Source organism: Drosophila sulfurigaster, chromosome X (assembly GCF_023558435.1).
Source record: "Drosophila sulfurigaster albostrigata strain 15112-1811.04 chromosome X, ASM2355843v2, whole genome shotgun sequence".
Lineage (NCBI taxonomy): Eukaryota > Metazoa > Arthropoda > Insecta > Diptera > Drosophilidae > Drosophila > Drosophila sulfurigaster.
The window spans coordinates 19,174,225-19,190,056 of NC_084885.1; the positions used below are offsets into that span (position 1 = coordinate 19,174,225).

Here is a 15,832-nt window from a genome sequence, read left to right on the forward strand (position 1 = left end):
CCCTCATGCTGCTCTCTCTCTCTCTCTCTCCCCTCCTCATCCCCCTCACGATGCCAAGCAACGTGGCGAGGGGGAGTTGTGTGCGCACGTTTAAGCACTTAATTAAATGCCGCAGGCCACACGCCCCCCGTCGTTGTGGGCGCCATCGTCGTCGTCGTCGTCGTCGTCGACGTCTCGTTGAATCCCGCCCACTGTGCAGCATGTGCGGCATCTCTTTCTGGCTGCCGAATGTATCTCCATCTCTCTATACAATGGTACTTTGTGTGTGTGTGTATGTGTGTGTGTGTCTCTCTGTCTATACCGAAATCCTTGGGAAATTTTCTGTTTGGCACTTAGGGAAATTTTCGTATCATGTTTAAAGAGCGCCATTTTCTTTTTGTGTGCTCTCAACTTATATTTCACTTGAGTTCACTTTGTGATGATTCGTGTGGTTTGGGGTTGGGTTCGCTTCAGTTGGGTTGGGTTTCGCTTTCTCGCTTCAAAAATTCATTCAACTTAGGCATTTGCCTTGTGGTCTGGCAAATGGCAGTCAGCAAAATAGCGGGGCGAGTGGGAAGTAGGCGACGACGACGACGACGACGACGACGTTGCTAACTGGGCTTATCTGTTGGCAGAAATGCTTATGTTGCGGACAAGATTGATCTGTTTAATAAGCAAAACCTTAAATTTTTGATTAAGCAAAGTGTAAACCTTTTTTAATTCGCTTTTATGTGCCACACCATAAAAAATAACATAAGATATTCATTCCCCCACCACACTCTGTGTGCATTTCATTATGAATACAAATTGTGAATGGGGCGTGGCATCTCATCGCCATCAAAATTATTAACTTAACAATGAATTTTTATGTTTGCGGAAGATGAGCCAAGTTCAAAGCAACCACCGACAAAATTTTAATGAATTTTTATATGAAATATGTGTGAGAAAAAGTTCAGAGTAAGAAAATAAAAAAGTTGATTACATCAACAGGTAAATAATACAAAAATATAATAATAAATAAAATAGAATACATAAAATAATAAAAGAAAACCTCTTCCTTTTTATATATCTTACCAGAAATCCATCCATAAAAAAACAACTCCGAGTTTTGAATTGAAATACATAAAGTTTTTAATGATTCCATTTATTTTGTTTATAGTATTTTTAGAATTCAATATAAAAATAGTTTGTTGTGTATAAATAAAGATAAAGATAATCATCGTTATTGTTTTCATTGTTTTTGTTTTTTGTTTTTATAATAAATATGCTAAAGCTAATCGACCATTCATTTTCTCTAGGTCTAAGTATATAAAATAAACTCTAAAATCAGCGTTTAATGCATACAAGTTTGGCCCAACTTTATACCCCCCAAAACTGAATAATCCTGACACAATACAATATTATTTATATAGCTAAATATATATTTATATGAGTAGGGCAAAAGTTGCACGGTAAAAAGAGAACAAAAAAAAAGTACACAAAAAAAAATACGTATTACAAATCTAGGATTGAAAAAACTTTTCATTATCTAGGCGAAGATTCGTGCCAAAAAATAGTATTGCTCGGTGCCATGTGAAATGCATTAATACGAGTAGCTTGCTGTATGATAATAAATAGTTGCTAGCCAGCCAAGAAAAAAAAAACAAAAAGAATAAAAGTATGTGTGTGTGTGTGTGAGAGAGAGAGAGAGAATAATGCATTTACAAAAGCTACAGTTTATCTCCCAACTGAAGGTTGTCTCTGCCTCTGCCTCTGCTTCTGATTCTGCCTCTGCTTCTGCTTCTGGCTCCAGCTTACGTCTCAAAGTACTTGTAGATAGCTGTGATATAGGACATGACCTGTGTCCAATCGGGTCGCTCGATTTGACACATATCATTGATATTCTGTGTGTGAAATAAGAAACATTATGAGTACAGAAAATGGATGATTAATTCGAAGTATTTTACACTCACCAGCGTGGTGGTAATGCCCACAGATTCGGCGGCAGCAAAGGCTAAAGAAAAGTTGCGCCGCTTATTCACCGGACTGAGAGTATCGTAGGGTATTCGATCCGGCAGATAGGAATGTAGAATGGCGCAAAATGCCAAGCCATCGTTCCACGATGAGCTAAAATTGGTAATGTCAATGTTGCGATAGCCAACCGTCTTATTTTGACACCACTTGAGCAGTGCATTCCGCTTCGAGCCGCCATTCTTGGCCAGCATATTGAGCGGATCCTTGCGCTCACCTAAAATTAAATATATATTTCATATTTCAAATAAATACATCTTTGAAAAGTGTTGCTCCTCACCACTCAAGAATGATTTTGAGACGTTGCCAAAACTAAGACTGCCCACAAGAGCGCTGCTTGGCGATTGTCCGCCCGCCGTTGTTAGACTGGGCTGCAAGCTGCTGGGCGTGTTTGGTGTGGAAGGCTGCGATGATGATGCTGATGCTGATGTTGCCGATGTCGCTGCTGATGCCGCACTTGCCGTTGACTGTGTCGACAATTGCTGCTGCAGCTGTGGCGGCTGCTGAGTTACTTTGGTTGGATTAGCTGCGCTTGATAGTGCTGTTGTTGCTGATGCAGTTGTTGCCGATGTTGCTGGTGGTGGTGTGGTTGCAGCAGCAATGTTGCTTGCCACTCCTCCTCCAACATTGTTGACATTCACATGCAGATTGCTGCTCTGCAGAACGGGCAAACGTAGCTGCGTAGTCAAAAAGAGAATTATTCAAAATATATTCATTACAAAAATAGAATTTTATGCTTACGCTCTCGTGCCAATCACTGGATACGGGCAAAATGATGGGCGTGTGGCCCGCTTCGGGTGTGCCGCTGTTCAAACTGGACGTTGAGCTGTAATGAGATTCCGTCTCATCCGCTTTGCCTTGCTATAAGAATTAGAAATCAATATTAGATCGTTTATAATCTACAATAATAATTAAGAGAGCAAGAGTTACGAGTAATTTATCCGTACAATAAAACTGAATTTTATTTGAAACCCTGCTTTAAATATCTTCTATTACGCATTCTAAATTAGCTGACAAACTAAATTATCAACTAACGATAAGAGTTAGAAGCCTGTACAGTAGTATAGTTCATATAATTTGCCCGTACAATAAGACTGGATTTTTTTAAGCCCTGCTTCAAATAACTTCTCTCAAAGGTCAAAGGCTGTAATTTGTACACAGCATAGTTCACGTAATTTGCACGTACAATAAGTCAGGGTTTTTTTTAAAAAAAAAACCTTGTTTTAACTATCTGCAACTGAAGATTTCAATTTAGCATGAAAACCCTGACTTTGTTGTATAATTTTTATGATTTTTAATTGACAATTGGTTGCCTAACTCATTGCTAATTTAAATTTCTAATTAAGCATGGTTTTTATAGCAAAATGCAAACTCAAACCTCGCTGCCTAGTTAAAAGAGTGAATACAAATTCTACATAATTGTAATTTACTTTCAGGTATAATGTTTTTTAGTAATATAGTTTAGAAAGCTATCTGTTGATATTAATTTGTAAGTCCATAAAAATCGCTTTTTTATCTATATACTAATTGGCAATATACTTTTCATAATTCTAATACTTAAACTGCACTTATTTCATAATAGGAATTGAATGAATTACTTCCATTACAGCCACTTACCGGCTTGTTGTTCTCAATGCTCTCGATGAGCGTCTTCACAGAGAGTCGCGAATCCTGTCGACTGAAGCTGAGCTTGCTGCGTCGCGAGGCCATCTCCTGCTGCACAGTTGATAGCACCGATTGCTGTGTCTCCGTCTGCTGCAGTTCTGCAGTGTGAGAGCAACAATAAAATCGAGACACGAATAAAGAAATAGTAGTTAACTTACGTTGCTTGGTCAACTTTTCGAGCTGCTGCTCGAGCAATCGGATCTTCTCCTTTTGCGTTTTGTTGTCCAGCACCAGCTGTTCGCGTGCGCTGAGCGCTTCAGTCTTGAAATCGTTGGCAACACGCACCGTCATGAGCAGATCGGCCTGAAACTGTTGCCACTCATCCGCCTCCCGTTTGCGCAACTGCGTCTCCTTATCGAGTCGCGATTCGCTGTCGCTCAAATGCAACTGCGCATCGCTCAGATGTCGCTGCGTTTCGGTGAGCAACTGCTGCAGCTGCACCTTATCCTCCTGATGGCATTTGCACTGCACCTGCAACTCGTTGACACGCTCCTCGAGCGTCTGGCAATCGCCACTCAGCTTATCCTTATCGCGTTGCAGTTGCTCCAGACGAAACTCGAGATGCGAGACAGCGCATTTGGCATTGTTCTTGGCCACCTTGCACTCCTCGGTTAGGCCGGCAAGTTGTTCGCGCAATCGTCGCAATTCCGCCTGGCTGCGTGACCATTGATCCTGCAGCTCAGCCAGCCGCTCCTCGAGCGCATCCTTTTCGCGACGGGCCGCATCGAGGACATCGCTTAGATCGGTTTTGTCGCCACGCGCCAAATCCGCCTCCAATTCCTCGATCTTCGATCGCGCATTCTCCAGCAGCGTGCTCAATCGACTGATCTCGATCGCACGCTGCGATATCTCATCCTTGGCCAGCGACAACTGAGCTTCGCTCTGCTTGCGCTCGGCATTCGCCGCATCCAGCTGCGAGTCGAGCAATGCATTGCGCTCTCGCTGCCGCTGCTGCTCGAGTTGAACAGTGTCGCGGGATTGCCGCAACTCGGCCAGCTCACTCATTAATTCCTCCTGCTTGAGCAGCAAAGCTTCGCGTTCCTCTTGCGATGATTGTATCAAATCGAGCAGCTTATTCTCGAGCAACATGAGCTCTTGCATCGTGCTGCGATTTGTGCGTGACTCGTTGAGTTTTTCGGTCTGGCGACAGAGCGATTGAAAGAGCACATCCTTCTCCTCGGCGAGACGTTCGTTTTCGGTTTGTGTGTCGGTCAATTGGGTTTGCAGATCGGCGAGTTCCTGGAGTGTGGCCTGCAACTCCTCGTTGGTTGAATAGTGCGTCTCCTCCATCTGTATGATCTTGTCCTGCAGACACGCTACTGATATCTCACTGGACGACGAGTGTTTGTCCCAATCGGGCGTAAGACACGGCGTCCCATCGTTGGTCGCTTCGTTGGCCTAATAAAATTGCAAATGTATAACTGATTATAGAATATATATTTATTGTATATATAGAGAGCACTCTTACTGTGGGCAATGCTATCGAGGCGGGCGCTGAGCTGTGCAAACGCTGCGAATCTTGGATAATCTGTTGCTTCTCGGCGTCCGACAATGGCGAGTTGACAACGTCCCGCAAACGATTGCGCAAAGATTCATTTTCATATTTCAGATTGCCAATTTCCATTTGAGTTTTCTCCTGTTGATTCTGTAATAAGAGAGAAAGAGCGAGCGTTCAGTTCAGTTCAGTTCAGGTGAGCGAATTCTTTTCCCTTATTTATTGTTGTTGTTGCTTGCAACACTGACTGCAAATTGTATTTGAACTGGAATAAGAATGTTCAAATATCGATCGCTTGTGATCTACAATGATAATCACTATAAATAAAGAGCAAGAGCTAGAGAACTGCATTAAAATAAGACGGGATTTGTTTTAAACCCTCCAATAAATATCTCCAATGTATAATGCAAATTATAGTCATAAAATTAAGCCAAGTTTCAGTTGTTGATTGATTGAGACATTTGCCTGTTAGCTTACTTTTAATGCGCACTGTTGAGGTGGCGACAATTTCAATTAAATGAGCGCAGTTTTTTGTTGCATCGCATATATATCGAAACATATTGAATATCAATAAATTGGTTAAAGTAACGAAGCGCAACGCCCCCAGCAGCAGCAGCAACAACAGTAACAACACCAACAACATCAACAACATCAATTGCAAATACAGTAACAATATTAGACGACAATTGACAGCTTTTTGCGGTTAATTGACTGACTGACTGACTGATTGAGTATACTATATGTTTGCTTGTTTGTTTCTTCTTTTTGCCATGTGATTCAACTGGCTTTTTACCTGCATCTTGAGCAGATCACCCTTCAGTTTGGTCACCTCGCTTTGGTATGGCAACAGCTCCGTGATTCGCGTCTCCAGCTGCAATTGCTCGCGTCCCAAACGCTCCAATTGCTTCTGCAATTCCTGCATTTTGTTGTTAGCCTGCAAACCAAACACGTTTCAAATTTATTCCAATATATATGCATTATTTATATGTATGTATTTTGTTTGTCATACGCACCTCTAACAGTTGTTGTTGCTGCTGTTCGTTGTTAATGAATTGCAGTTGTTGTTGTTGCTGCTGCTGCTGTTGTTGTTGCTGTTGCTGCTGCTGATAGCTGCTTGCTGCAACAGCAGCAACTGCAACAGCTGCTGCCGCGGCATTGGCTGCTGCTGTTGCGGCGTTGTTGGTGCCGGTGGTGCTGTTGTTGCTGCTGCTGCTACTGTTGCTGGCACTTGTTGTTGTTGCTGTTGTGGTTGTTGCTGCTGCCGCTAATTGCTGATAGAAATCAGCAGCGGCAGCGGCAGCAACGCCGCCATCTTGCAACACATTGCTGTTGTTATTGTTGCTGCTGCTGCTGTTGTTCGGCGCCGGCGCAGCTGCAATCGAAGTCATCAGTTGCTGTTGCTGTGGTGATTGCTGTGGCAATTGCTTTGGCTGCTTTTGTCCTTTGAATTTTGATTTCTTCTGCGGCAGCGTGTTGCTCAGCTGCTGTGGCTGCTGGCGTAACTGCTGTTGCTGCTGTTGTTGTTGTGTTGTCAGCAACAACGCTGCCTCGTCACCAACATCGACACCACGTTCGTAAGTCGCCTCGTGATTTGAATAGAATTTTGTTGTTGCTGTCGTTGTTGTTGCGTTGTTTAGTTGTTGTGCTTGCAACAGTTGCTGCTGCTGCTGCTGCTGTTGTTGTTGTTGTTGCTGCTGCTGCTCATGCGCCGTGTTGAGCGATGTGCTCGACTGTGACTTCTGTCGATTGTTGTTGGAATGTTGCTGCTGTTGCTTGTGCGTCGAATTGTTGGAGGAGGCAGAACTCGAGGTTCCTTGTCCTCTGCGGAATAATGATTTTAATTTAATCATTGTGTTGCAATTGTTATAAAACTTTGCTCTCGTTGTACTCGTTGTTCTCGGTGTTGTTGTTGTTGTTGTTGCAAAACGTAAATCATTAACTTTTCTATGAATTTTTTATTGTAGTCGAGTTTGTTTTTTAATTTTTGTATATTTTTTGTTTATGCAGTTCGTTGTATTTTGATGATTATTAATATTTCGTTGTCGTTCGTTATAAATTAATCGTTATCGCTGTTATCACAAAACACACACACACACACACAAATAAAATGTATGATAAAAACAAAATATAAAGACTTCTTTCATTTGCTCTGCAGAGAAAGTACAAACATTTCTGCGAGACATTTTCTTCCCATTTTTGCCATTGCAAGTGAAATAAAAAGACACAAAAAAAAAAGTAAAGCGAGCGCAGCAAACCGATGAATGAAAGTTCAAAGCAGATGCTAATAAAACACAACGCGCGTCTCTTGTCTTGTGTTGCATGCCAAACAAAAACAAAAATAACCAAACGACAACAACAACAAAAACTCGTTTTATGTTGTCGGCTCTGACAATCGCATTGCATTGTTGTTGTCGTTGCTTTTGCTGTTACGCCGCCGCCCCATAGAAAGGGTGTGGAAGCGAGAAGGTCGAAGCCACCATGAATGTGCCGCTTGCTCGCTCGCTCGCACACTCGCAAGCTGCAATAACAGCGTACTGTTCTGTTAACTAACATGCGTCGCGTCAACAGTGCGTTTTGTACTAAAAACCAAAACAAAACGCAAAACCACAACAAGCACACTCATTAAGTATGCTGTTAATAAGAAGGTAATTGCAAATTGAAATGCAAAGGACAACAATGCCGATTGCAACGTCAATGGTGTCTAGTTTAAAAAATCGCACGTAGCTAAGTGCACGCATACACACTCATATGTATGTATATTTATGTATATATGTGTTTGTTTTGTTTGTGTTTGCTCATGTGGTTTTTGTTTTTGTGCTGCTATTTTTTTTTCTGTTTTCATTGTCATCATGTGGCCAGCGTATGGATTACTCATTCGTATATACGAATTGAGAAATTGAAATGTGCATTAAAAAGACAGACGACGTCGACAACGACAGCGACAACGATGGGGAAGTACTGCTTGAAGTCATATAGATAAACATACGCACACACATGCGCATCATATGTTTGTATGCATGCGTATTGTCCATAAATGACACTGCTTCTTCTTCTTTTCTGCCGTCTATGGCCGGCCGGCGCTGTTAAGGTTGCCCTGCGATCAGGTTGCGCTCACGCTCTTTACAGGGCATGACGTCACAGCTGTTCCATGATCGCTGTGACTGTTGAGATAGCATTGAAGGGTAGTAGCAATAAAATACTATAACATATTACAAGCAATTTTGTGACGTCGACGTACACACAGCTTGTTGTAACCTTTTTTGTTTACATGCAATGACTTCCCACACACAACAATCTACACGCAAATTTGTGTGCTTTTGTTGAAAAGGCTTTTTAAGGCTTTCAACTTTTTTTGACAAGACAGCGACACATTTAAACTGAAGCACAAATAGCAAAAGGCAACAGAAAATACAGAAAATAAAACAAACATGACATCATTGCACGCGAAAATTTCGGATTATTTCATTAATTACAAAACAAGCTAGTGAGTTTTATCTTTTTTTTTTTTTTATCAGGTGCGTGGGTCATTTCACACAATGAACAAGAATGAGAGACAGAAGTATGGTAAGGCAGTTTTAGGTTTATCTGATGTTTGTCTTTTTTTGGCGATAATGCGCTAGGCTATTAGATAATTACATATTTTGCTATCATACGAAAATAAAGGTGGCTCGTGAGCTTGTTTTTTGCATTTCAATGCTAATTGAATATACAAATACACAAATTCACGTATGTTTTTAGCACACACACACACACGCGCGTTTTGCAACACTACATAAATGTTGCAAAGGAGTGCAGCAAGAGCAGGATGCAAGACTTGCAAACACACACAAATGCACTTTAAGCGGAAACTGTTGCTGGGGTAACAACAAACTTAACAGCTCGCTGTAAGTGAGAGGAGAGTAAATTAAATAAAAGTAACAGCAGCACTTGAAGAATGTCGTGCACACAGAAGAAGAAAAAACCAAGACAACAGCAGCGCTTGAAGCCGTTGCGACCGCTTAACAATGAATTGAACACACGCACACACACACACACATACACACTCACGCATTTACAGAGGTATTTTCGTATATACAGGGGAGACACGTACACACGCCGCTCTAGCTTTCGATATGTGTACTCACACACACACGCATACACTCTCATTTAATTGTTTGCAGCCAGCAAAGGTATTTTTTGTATAGAGGTTTGTAATTTTTGCATCAATTTTATTTGCACACACACATACCGCACTGTGTGTGTTAGCCATACAGTTAGAACGTATATACAGTTAGACTAAACACAAAGTCGTACAAATAAAAACAAACAAAGCGCGCACGAACGTAAAAAAAAAAACAAAAAAAAAAGAAAAACAGAGCTAAGAAACTGACAACAAAACGCGAACGCGACGCGACGCGCGTTTTCTGAACGAGCCAACTGTAAACGGTGTGACCGTAGTTTGCAAGCGCAAAATGTTTGCTTTTTGGAGCGCGCGCGCATGTTAACAACAGCGCTATGTTACTTATGTCTGCCAACAACAGCGCATGCGTAACACGTTGCCCAACACTGTTGTTGTTGTCAGAGAGCCGCTTTATAGCACTCAACTCAACACGCGGGGAATTTGACAATTTCAAAATAGGGTAAGGTAGTCAAGTAGTCTTTTGCTTATGTTTTCTTTTTGTTAGTATCTTAGGAGCAATTGAATTTTATTGTGATTAGGTTCGGTCGAAATATTTGTTTGTTTATTCCATTTTTTGTTGTTCGATTTTCATGAAAATTCTACTATTTAACAATTAATAATCAATTTTTTATCGAACGATGAACGCCCCAAAGCAGAATAACGCGCCCATTGCTGAGGATATTGCCAAAGATATAGACGATGATATGCAAGTTAACGACTTATTCGAAGGCGGACACAAATTGAGTGCCCTCGAAAATATTGGAACATCCCTGACCACGTTATGGAGCAATTGTGCCATCAATGGCATTCCAAGCAGAGAAAACCTTGATAATCACGACGGTAAGTTCAACTCCTTACTATACATATATCTATATGTATATATGTATATATCTGTTAAATTAATCAATATGTGCATTTATAGTGAAAAAGAAGACCAACAATGCTGCCAAACAAAATGCACTTGGTGCCGTCACGTAAGTTTCGAAATCTTTAATCTTAAAACAATCAACTTTCTTCTCCCTCACACACAGCTTTTACCTTTTAATGCAATTTAACCGGAATTCGCGAAATCAATTATGCGACACTCATATATAGTAAAATTAACGATTAATTATCACATGTGATAAACGAAAATTACCAGTTTCCGGTACATATTTTTATAAAATAAAAATGCGAATGAATATATAACAAGAACAAATAAAGCGCAATCTTTTTAATACACTTGCTGTTCTCCACGAACCGAAGGATGGAAGATTTGATCCGCAAAGACTTATGAAATAAAAATTTGCTAAAGAATATAAATTAATAATAATAGCATGGTTTCAGTTCGCTAAATTTCTCACTGATCTCTCAACAACAATAATAATTTTGTATTCGATTTCGATTTTAAATAAATTGATCTCAATCTTAAATGACTTTCTCCTTTACAATCTACAAAGCTTCTTCAGCAGCTTTCTTCTAAACTTTGGAGGCAACCCTCGGGCAAATAGAGAAGCGAATGCAGAATGCAGAACCGGCAAAGGCAACGTTGATGTATCGATTTCACAGCGTTTGTCGGATTAGCGACGTGGGGTTTACTCAAGGTGGAAAGTCAGGCATGAACTTTTCCCAGGCGATAGGGCAATCAACCAAAGAAGAGTCCAAGTCCAAGCCATTGGCTGGAATGTCTTAATAGATGACAGTTCAGTTTCAGTTTCTTTCGATGCTGTGATTCTTGCTTCGTTCTCTACAGCGACAGCGACAGAGGCAGAGCCAGAGGGCAGAGGGAGGGAGCGAGGTTAGAATAGAGACAAGCGCCTCAGGTAGACAACCGGTAGATTACTTCTGATGTCTCTCTTTTGCTTTTGCTTTTGCTTTTCCATTTCAGTTCATTTCGTTTAGTATCTTTTCTATTTATACCCGCTAGGGTCAGAGAAGGGTTATTAAGACTTAATACCAGACGCAAACATAAACTATACGATGATTATGATTATATGAAATTCTAATTCCAAAGTTCTATACAAACTATTCGATGATTATGATGAAATTCTAATTCCAAAGTTCTAGTTCTTAAACGCATAGTAAAAAGAAAAGAAATCGATTTCGACACATTTTTATTATTATATATGAACATATTAAATATGTGATCATTGATAAAAGATAGTTAGTTACATTTTTAAAATATGTTCTTCAAATGTGTTTTACTATAAAATACAAAACTTTCTTTTTTTTGTGGTTTCTAATAAATTTGTACTACATTTTTTTGATTCTACAAAATATCAAAGTATTTTAATGACCTCAAATAAATTAGTGGTTGATTTTTCAAAACTTATTTTATAATTTGTTGTTACCACAAAATACTAAAATGAATTTTTTGTAGGTTTTTCTCTCCATTTCAACTATTCTATATTATTTAATGACTTTTTAGGTATCTCATAGTCGATCAGCTTTCTTCCACTTCTTTTTTTTTCTTCTTTATAGCAGCTGATGCTGTGGTCTGGTAACTGCGATAGCTTCTGCTTCTGCTGCTGCGTGAGCTTATCAAGCGACCCGCAGATAGACCAAAGAGATAGACAGATAGAAAGGGGGGGAAGAGGGGAAAGGTTGTTGGTTGCGCGGTTCCGGAACCACAAAAGCCACAAACCGCGTCGGCTATTTGCGGTTTTCTGCATTATTTCGTTCTGTTGTTTTTAATTCTACAAACGTCGCTGTTGTTCTTCTCATTCGCTTTTTTTTTTATAGTATGTTTATTGTTTAGGTTTTGGTTTTGGTTTTGGTTATGACCAGCTCGACTTCGACTTCGACGTCGTCGTTGTTGTTGTTGCTGGGGTCTATGACCATCTGAAACACGAACACAACGTCAGTTATCGCAACAGCGGTGATAACCACCGCATAAGGTGCTTGCTTCCAAAACCCTCCCCTCCCCCTTCCCCTCTCCCACTTCTCCACCAACGTCGCCTCGATCGCAAGTCGTACTAACGGATCGCATTACGCCTGGCACTGACTGCGGCGGCACCTGAGAAACCCAGTGGGCAGTTAACTAGTCGAATAGTCAGACAACCAGAGAGTCGAACAGTCAGAGACAGTCGACTGGCTAACCAGCGAGCATGACATAAGTATTTAAAAACACAAAAAGCAACGACTTAAGAAATGCAAGAAAGTTGCGCTGCAACACAACGAACTTTCAATACACTAACTAGTTTCAAATTACAAATACTTTTGTTGTTTTAGTAAAAATAATGATCAACAAGTTCGATTTAGATTTAGTTTAAAAACTAAAGACATTATTAGCATAAAAAGTTACGGACAGACGAAAGAACTGATCTATATTATCTATATGATATAGTAATCTGATCACTTGGACTTAGCATATGCTATTAAAAATACAAATACTTTAATATCTTTTTGTTGTTTTAGTAAAAATAAAGATCAACAACAAGTTCGATTTAGATAGTTGAAAAACTAAGGAAATTATTTCCAAAGAATGTTACGGACAGACTGACGAACAGCTATTAATTATCTATATGATTTAGTAATCTGATCAACTGGACTTAGCATATGCTATTAAAAATACAAATGCTTTGATATATTTTTGTTTTATTAGAAACATCAGCAACAAGTTCGATTTAGATAGCTTAAAAAATGAAGAAAATATCACCAAAGAAAGTTACGGACAGACGAAAGAATTGCTCTATAATATATATATGATGTAGTAATCTGATCAAGCTGGGCTCAACATATGCTATTGCAATATCAAAAATATATCTATGCACCAAATTTCGTATCAAAAGCCTTACCACAGTGAAAAGCAACGGACAGGCGGATAAACAGCTTTATTTGTATGATATGTAATACTATTAGCTAATGTATAGATCGGAAACAAGTTGTATTCCAATAACTTATAAACTGAGCGAAGAAAGTGTCAAACAAAGCGACTTAGTGATCATGCAAATTCGTAAGATTTTCTGTATAGAGTATGACAAACCAAACTCCAAACTCTAACACTGAGTCCATGAGCATTCACTCGTGTGAGCAGCAAAATATTTGTTTGTTTGTTTGTTTGTCGCTTTGTCGATTTCATTGCGTGTATTTGTGTGTGTTACGCTTTGGTGCGCCAGTGTTGCGCTATAATTTGGGGACTATGCGTTTCAACGCCAGGTTTGATAAATGTATTAGATAAAAATAAATATTTTATTATATTAAATTACACATTCAAACTCTTTTCACAAGCAAATTATGATCAATTTATGCTTTGACAATTACTAATTTTTAAAATTTTACTGTTATTGGTATAAAAATCCTTAAAAAATCATCTAATAATTCATTATTATTGAAAAAATATAAAAAATAATATAGTGCTTAGATTCAAATTTAGAAATGTGCAAAAATTTTCAAATAAATGTAGAAAGTTCTGACTGATTTGATTGTTATAAAAATTTATCAAAGTTATAGAGATATATGCACTTTAAATGATCGTGACTTATTTGACGATTTCAGCTAGGTTTTTTAATTTGAATAAGCTTTGCTATTTTGTCCATCAGAATGTGAGTTATTAGAAGAATTTTCACAAATTTAAAGAGATCGTGAATTATTTGAGGATCTAGTTATTTTTTTCCTTTTTAACTTTAAACAATTTCATTACATTTTCATATTCAAATATTTAGTTCTCATTATAAACTGAGAATTGAAATCGATCATAAATTGTTATCGAAGAGTGTCGCAAATTCAAGTTGACAACCCTTAAGATCCCCGCACTCCGCAGAGTTGCCTGGTTCCACATTCCCCCATTCCCCATTCCTGATTACGATTCCGCCAATTCCCTTTCCACCGTTTTCATGCTCGAGAAATGTGCCTTGTTGACATGTGTGTGTTTATGTTTGCGTGTTGTTGTGTTTATCGCACGCTTTGTTCGCATTTCTACCATATGCTAAACATTTCGCGGCGCTTTTTTTATAACGCGTTTTTTTTTTTGTATTTTATGATTCGATTGTTGTTCATAGCCATTATAATCCGTTTTCCTTTCGTTTCTCGAGCACAACTCACAGCAAAAAGAAAAAAAAAATAATAATAAACACAAAATACAAACGAGATACAAAATACGAAATAAATTATTTTTAGAAAACGGTTTCATTTTTTTCTTTTCTATGTAAAAATAGAAACTAACGCTATTGTTGTTATACTTTTGTTGTTGCTATTGTTGCATTTCTAAACTCAGCTCATTTCTGTTGAAATTTATTCATTGATGTTGCTGCTGTTGTTGTTGTTAATGATTTACGTTTTGCTTATTAATGTTTTTTCTTGTATTTTGCTGTTGCAGCTGTCTCTCGCCATCTCTCTCTGTGGCTTAGAAGCAGAAAGTGAAGTCGAAAAATTTCACTCAAATTATATAATTAATGAGTTTTTAATTAACTCTTGAAAACTCAATTTCGCCAGTCAGCCAGCAAGAAAGACAGAGAGAGCAACAGCAAAGAAGGGTCAAAGAAAAGAGAGAGCGATATACATACATATGTAGATTGTTTATAACTTACCCGCAAGACAGAAGCAGTAATAATCAATCAACGGTACACACACACACACATCTGCTGTGCTGTGTGTGTGTGTTCTGCAGCACTTGCACTTTGATTTTGTTTTTGTAATTGCCAACACACTGAAATGCCGTTAGATGACTGCGACGTTGTTGAACACTTGACTCTCTTTTCCAACTGCTGTTTGCACTATGAAACACACACATGGAATGGAAAGAAGAGCATTTAAATAGCATTACATATTTATAAAAAAAAAATTCAAACAAAAAAAAAACACATTTTCCACACAGCTGCTGTTGCAGCAGCAGCAGCAGCGACGTCGGCGTCGACGCCGACAGCGGCGCGCACGTTAATTGCATTAGAAATTCGTATGCGTGTCGCGAATGAAGCCTTTGCAAGACATCAAAACAACAACGAAAAAGAAATGCAACTAATTAGCAATTATTTGCAGCTTGAGCGACTTTTTCTCTTTCGGCACAAAAATTCCAATTAGACAAGAGAGCATTGCAAATGCCATTTGTTGTTGGTCCCGTTATTTCTCTGACACACACACACACTCTAACACTGCGAAGCGCCGCGACAATAAGGAGCAAAAGAGGAAGAGGAGAGCAGACAGTGTGACCTCGCTTGATAGCCAATTAATATTCATTAAATAAATTTCGATGATGCTGTTTGCAGTCTGCAGTTGTTGTTGTTCTTCTTTTTGTGCTGCTTGTTCTTATTCTTATTTTTAGATGCAACACGACCTACACAACAGCAGCAACAACAACTGCACCAGCAGCAGCAACGCAGTCACGACGAAGGATTTAATTATTACACATACACATTCAAATTTTAATTCTTCACTAGAATTTTGTTATTATGATGTTTATTTCAATATTATTGCCGAGCGATAGCGATTGAGACGTTGAGTCTGCATGCAGCGCGAACGTTAGCAGCCTTGGCTTTGCTTGTTGTTTGTGTTTGTTTGCTGCTGAGCGTCAGCAGCGGCGTCTGTTTCTGTTTGCGTTTAGCGACCAG

General features: G+C 39.2%; 1 protein-coding gene across 2 annotated transcripts; it reads right to left on the reverse strand.

Annotated features, from left to right (window-relative positions):
- Positions 1-1,213: 1,213 nt before the first annotated feature.
- LOC133847069 (cytospin-A) lies at positions 1,214-15,804 on the reverse strand. 2 transcript variants are annotated; one of them, XM_062281832.1, is made up of 9 exons: positions 15,636-15,804; positions 14,816-15,001; positions 5,123-5,299; positions 3,813-5,052; positions 3,607-3,752; positions 2,731-2,850; positions 2,270-2,666; positions 1,932-2,206; positions 1,214-1,862 (listed from the first exon to the last, which is right to left on the reverse strand). In XM_062281832.1, exons 3-9 carry the CDS (start codon positions 5,276-5,278, stop codon positions 1,773-1,775), a joined length of 2,424 nt encoding a protein of 807 aa, XP_062137816.1. In that variant the 5' UTR covers positions 5,279-5,299; positions 14,816-15,001; positions 15,636-15,804; the 3' UTR covers positions 1,214-1,772. The 2 variants fall into 2 exon arrangements, with proteins under 2 accessions (XP_062137816.1, XP_062137815.1); XM_062281831.1 differs by lacking the exons at positions 14,816-15,001; positions 15,636-15,804 and adding exons at positions 5,943-6,083; positions 6,163-7,220.
- Positions 15,805-15,832: the final 28 nt, after the last annotated feature.

Bases quoted from the DNA above. Each gene is read 5' to 3' on its own strand.
- LOC133847069 (XM_062281831.1), bottom strand. From the start codon at position 6,999: ATGATTAAATTAAAATCATTATTCCGCAGAGGACAAGGAACCTCGAGT. The intron at 2,851-3,606 runs GTAAGTGGCTGT...TAATTCTTATAG, and splicing joins GCATTGAGAACAACAAGCCG to CAAGGCAAAGCGGATGAGAC. The intron at 2,667-2,730 runs GTAAGCATAAAA...TTGACTACGCAG, and splicing joins CCAGTGATTGGCACGAGAGC to CTACGTTTGCCCGTTCTGCA.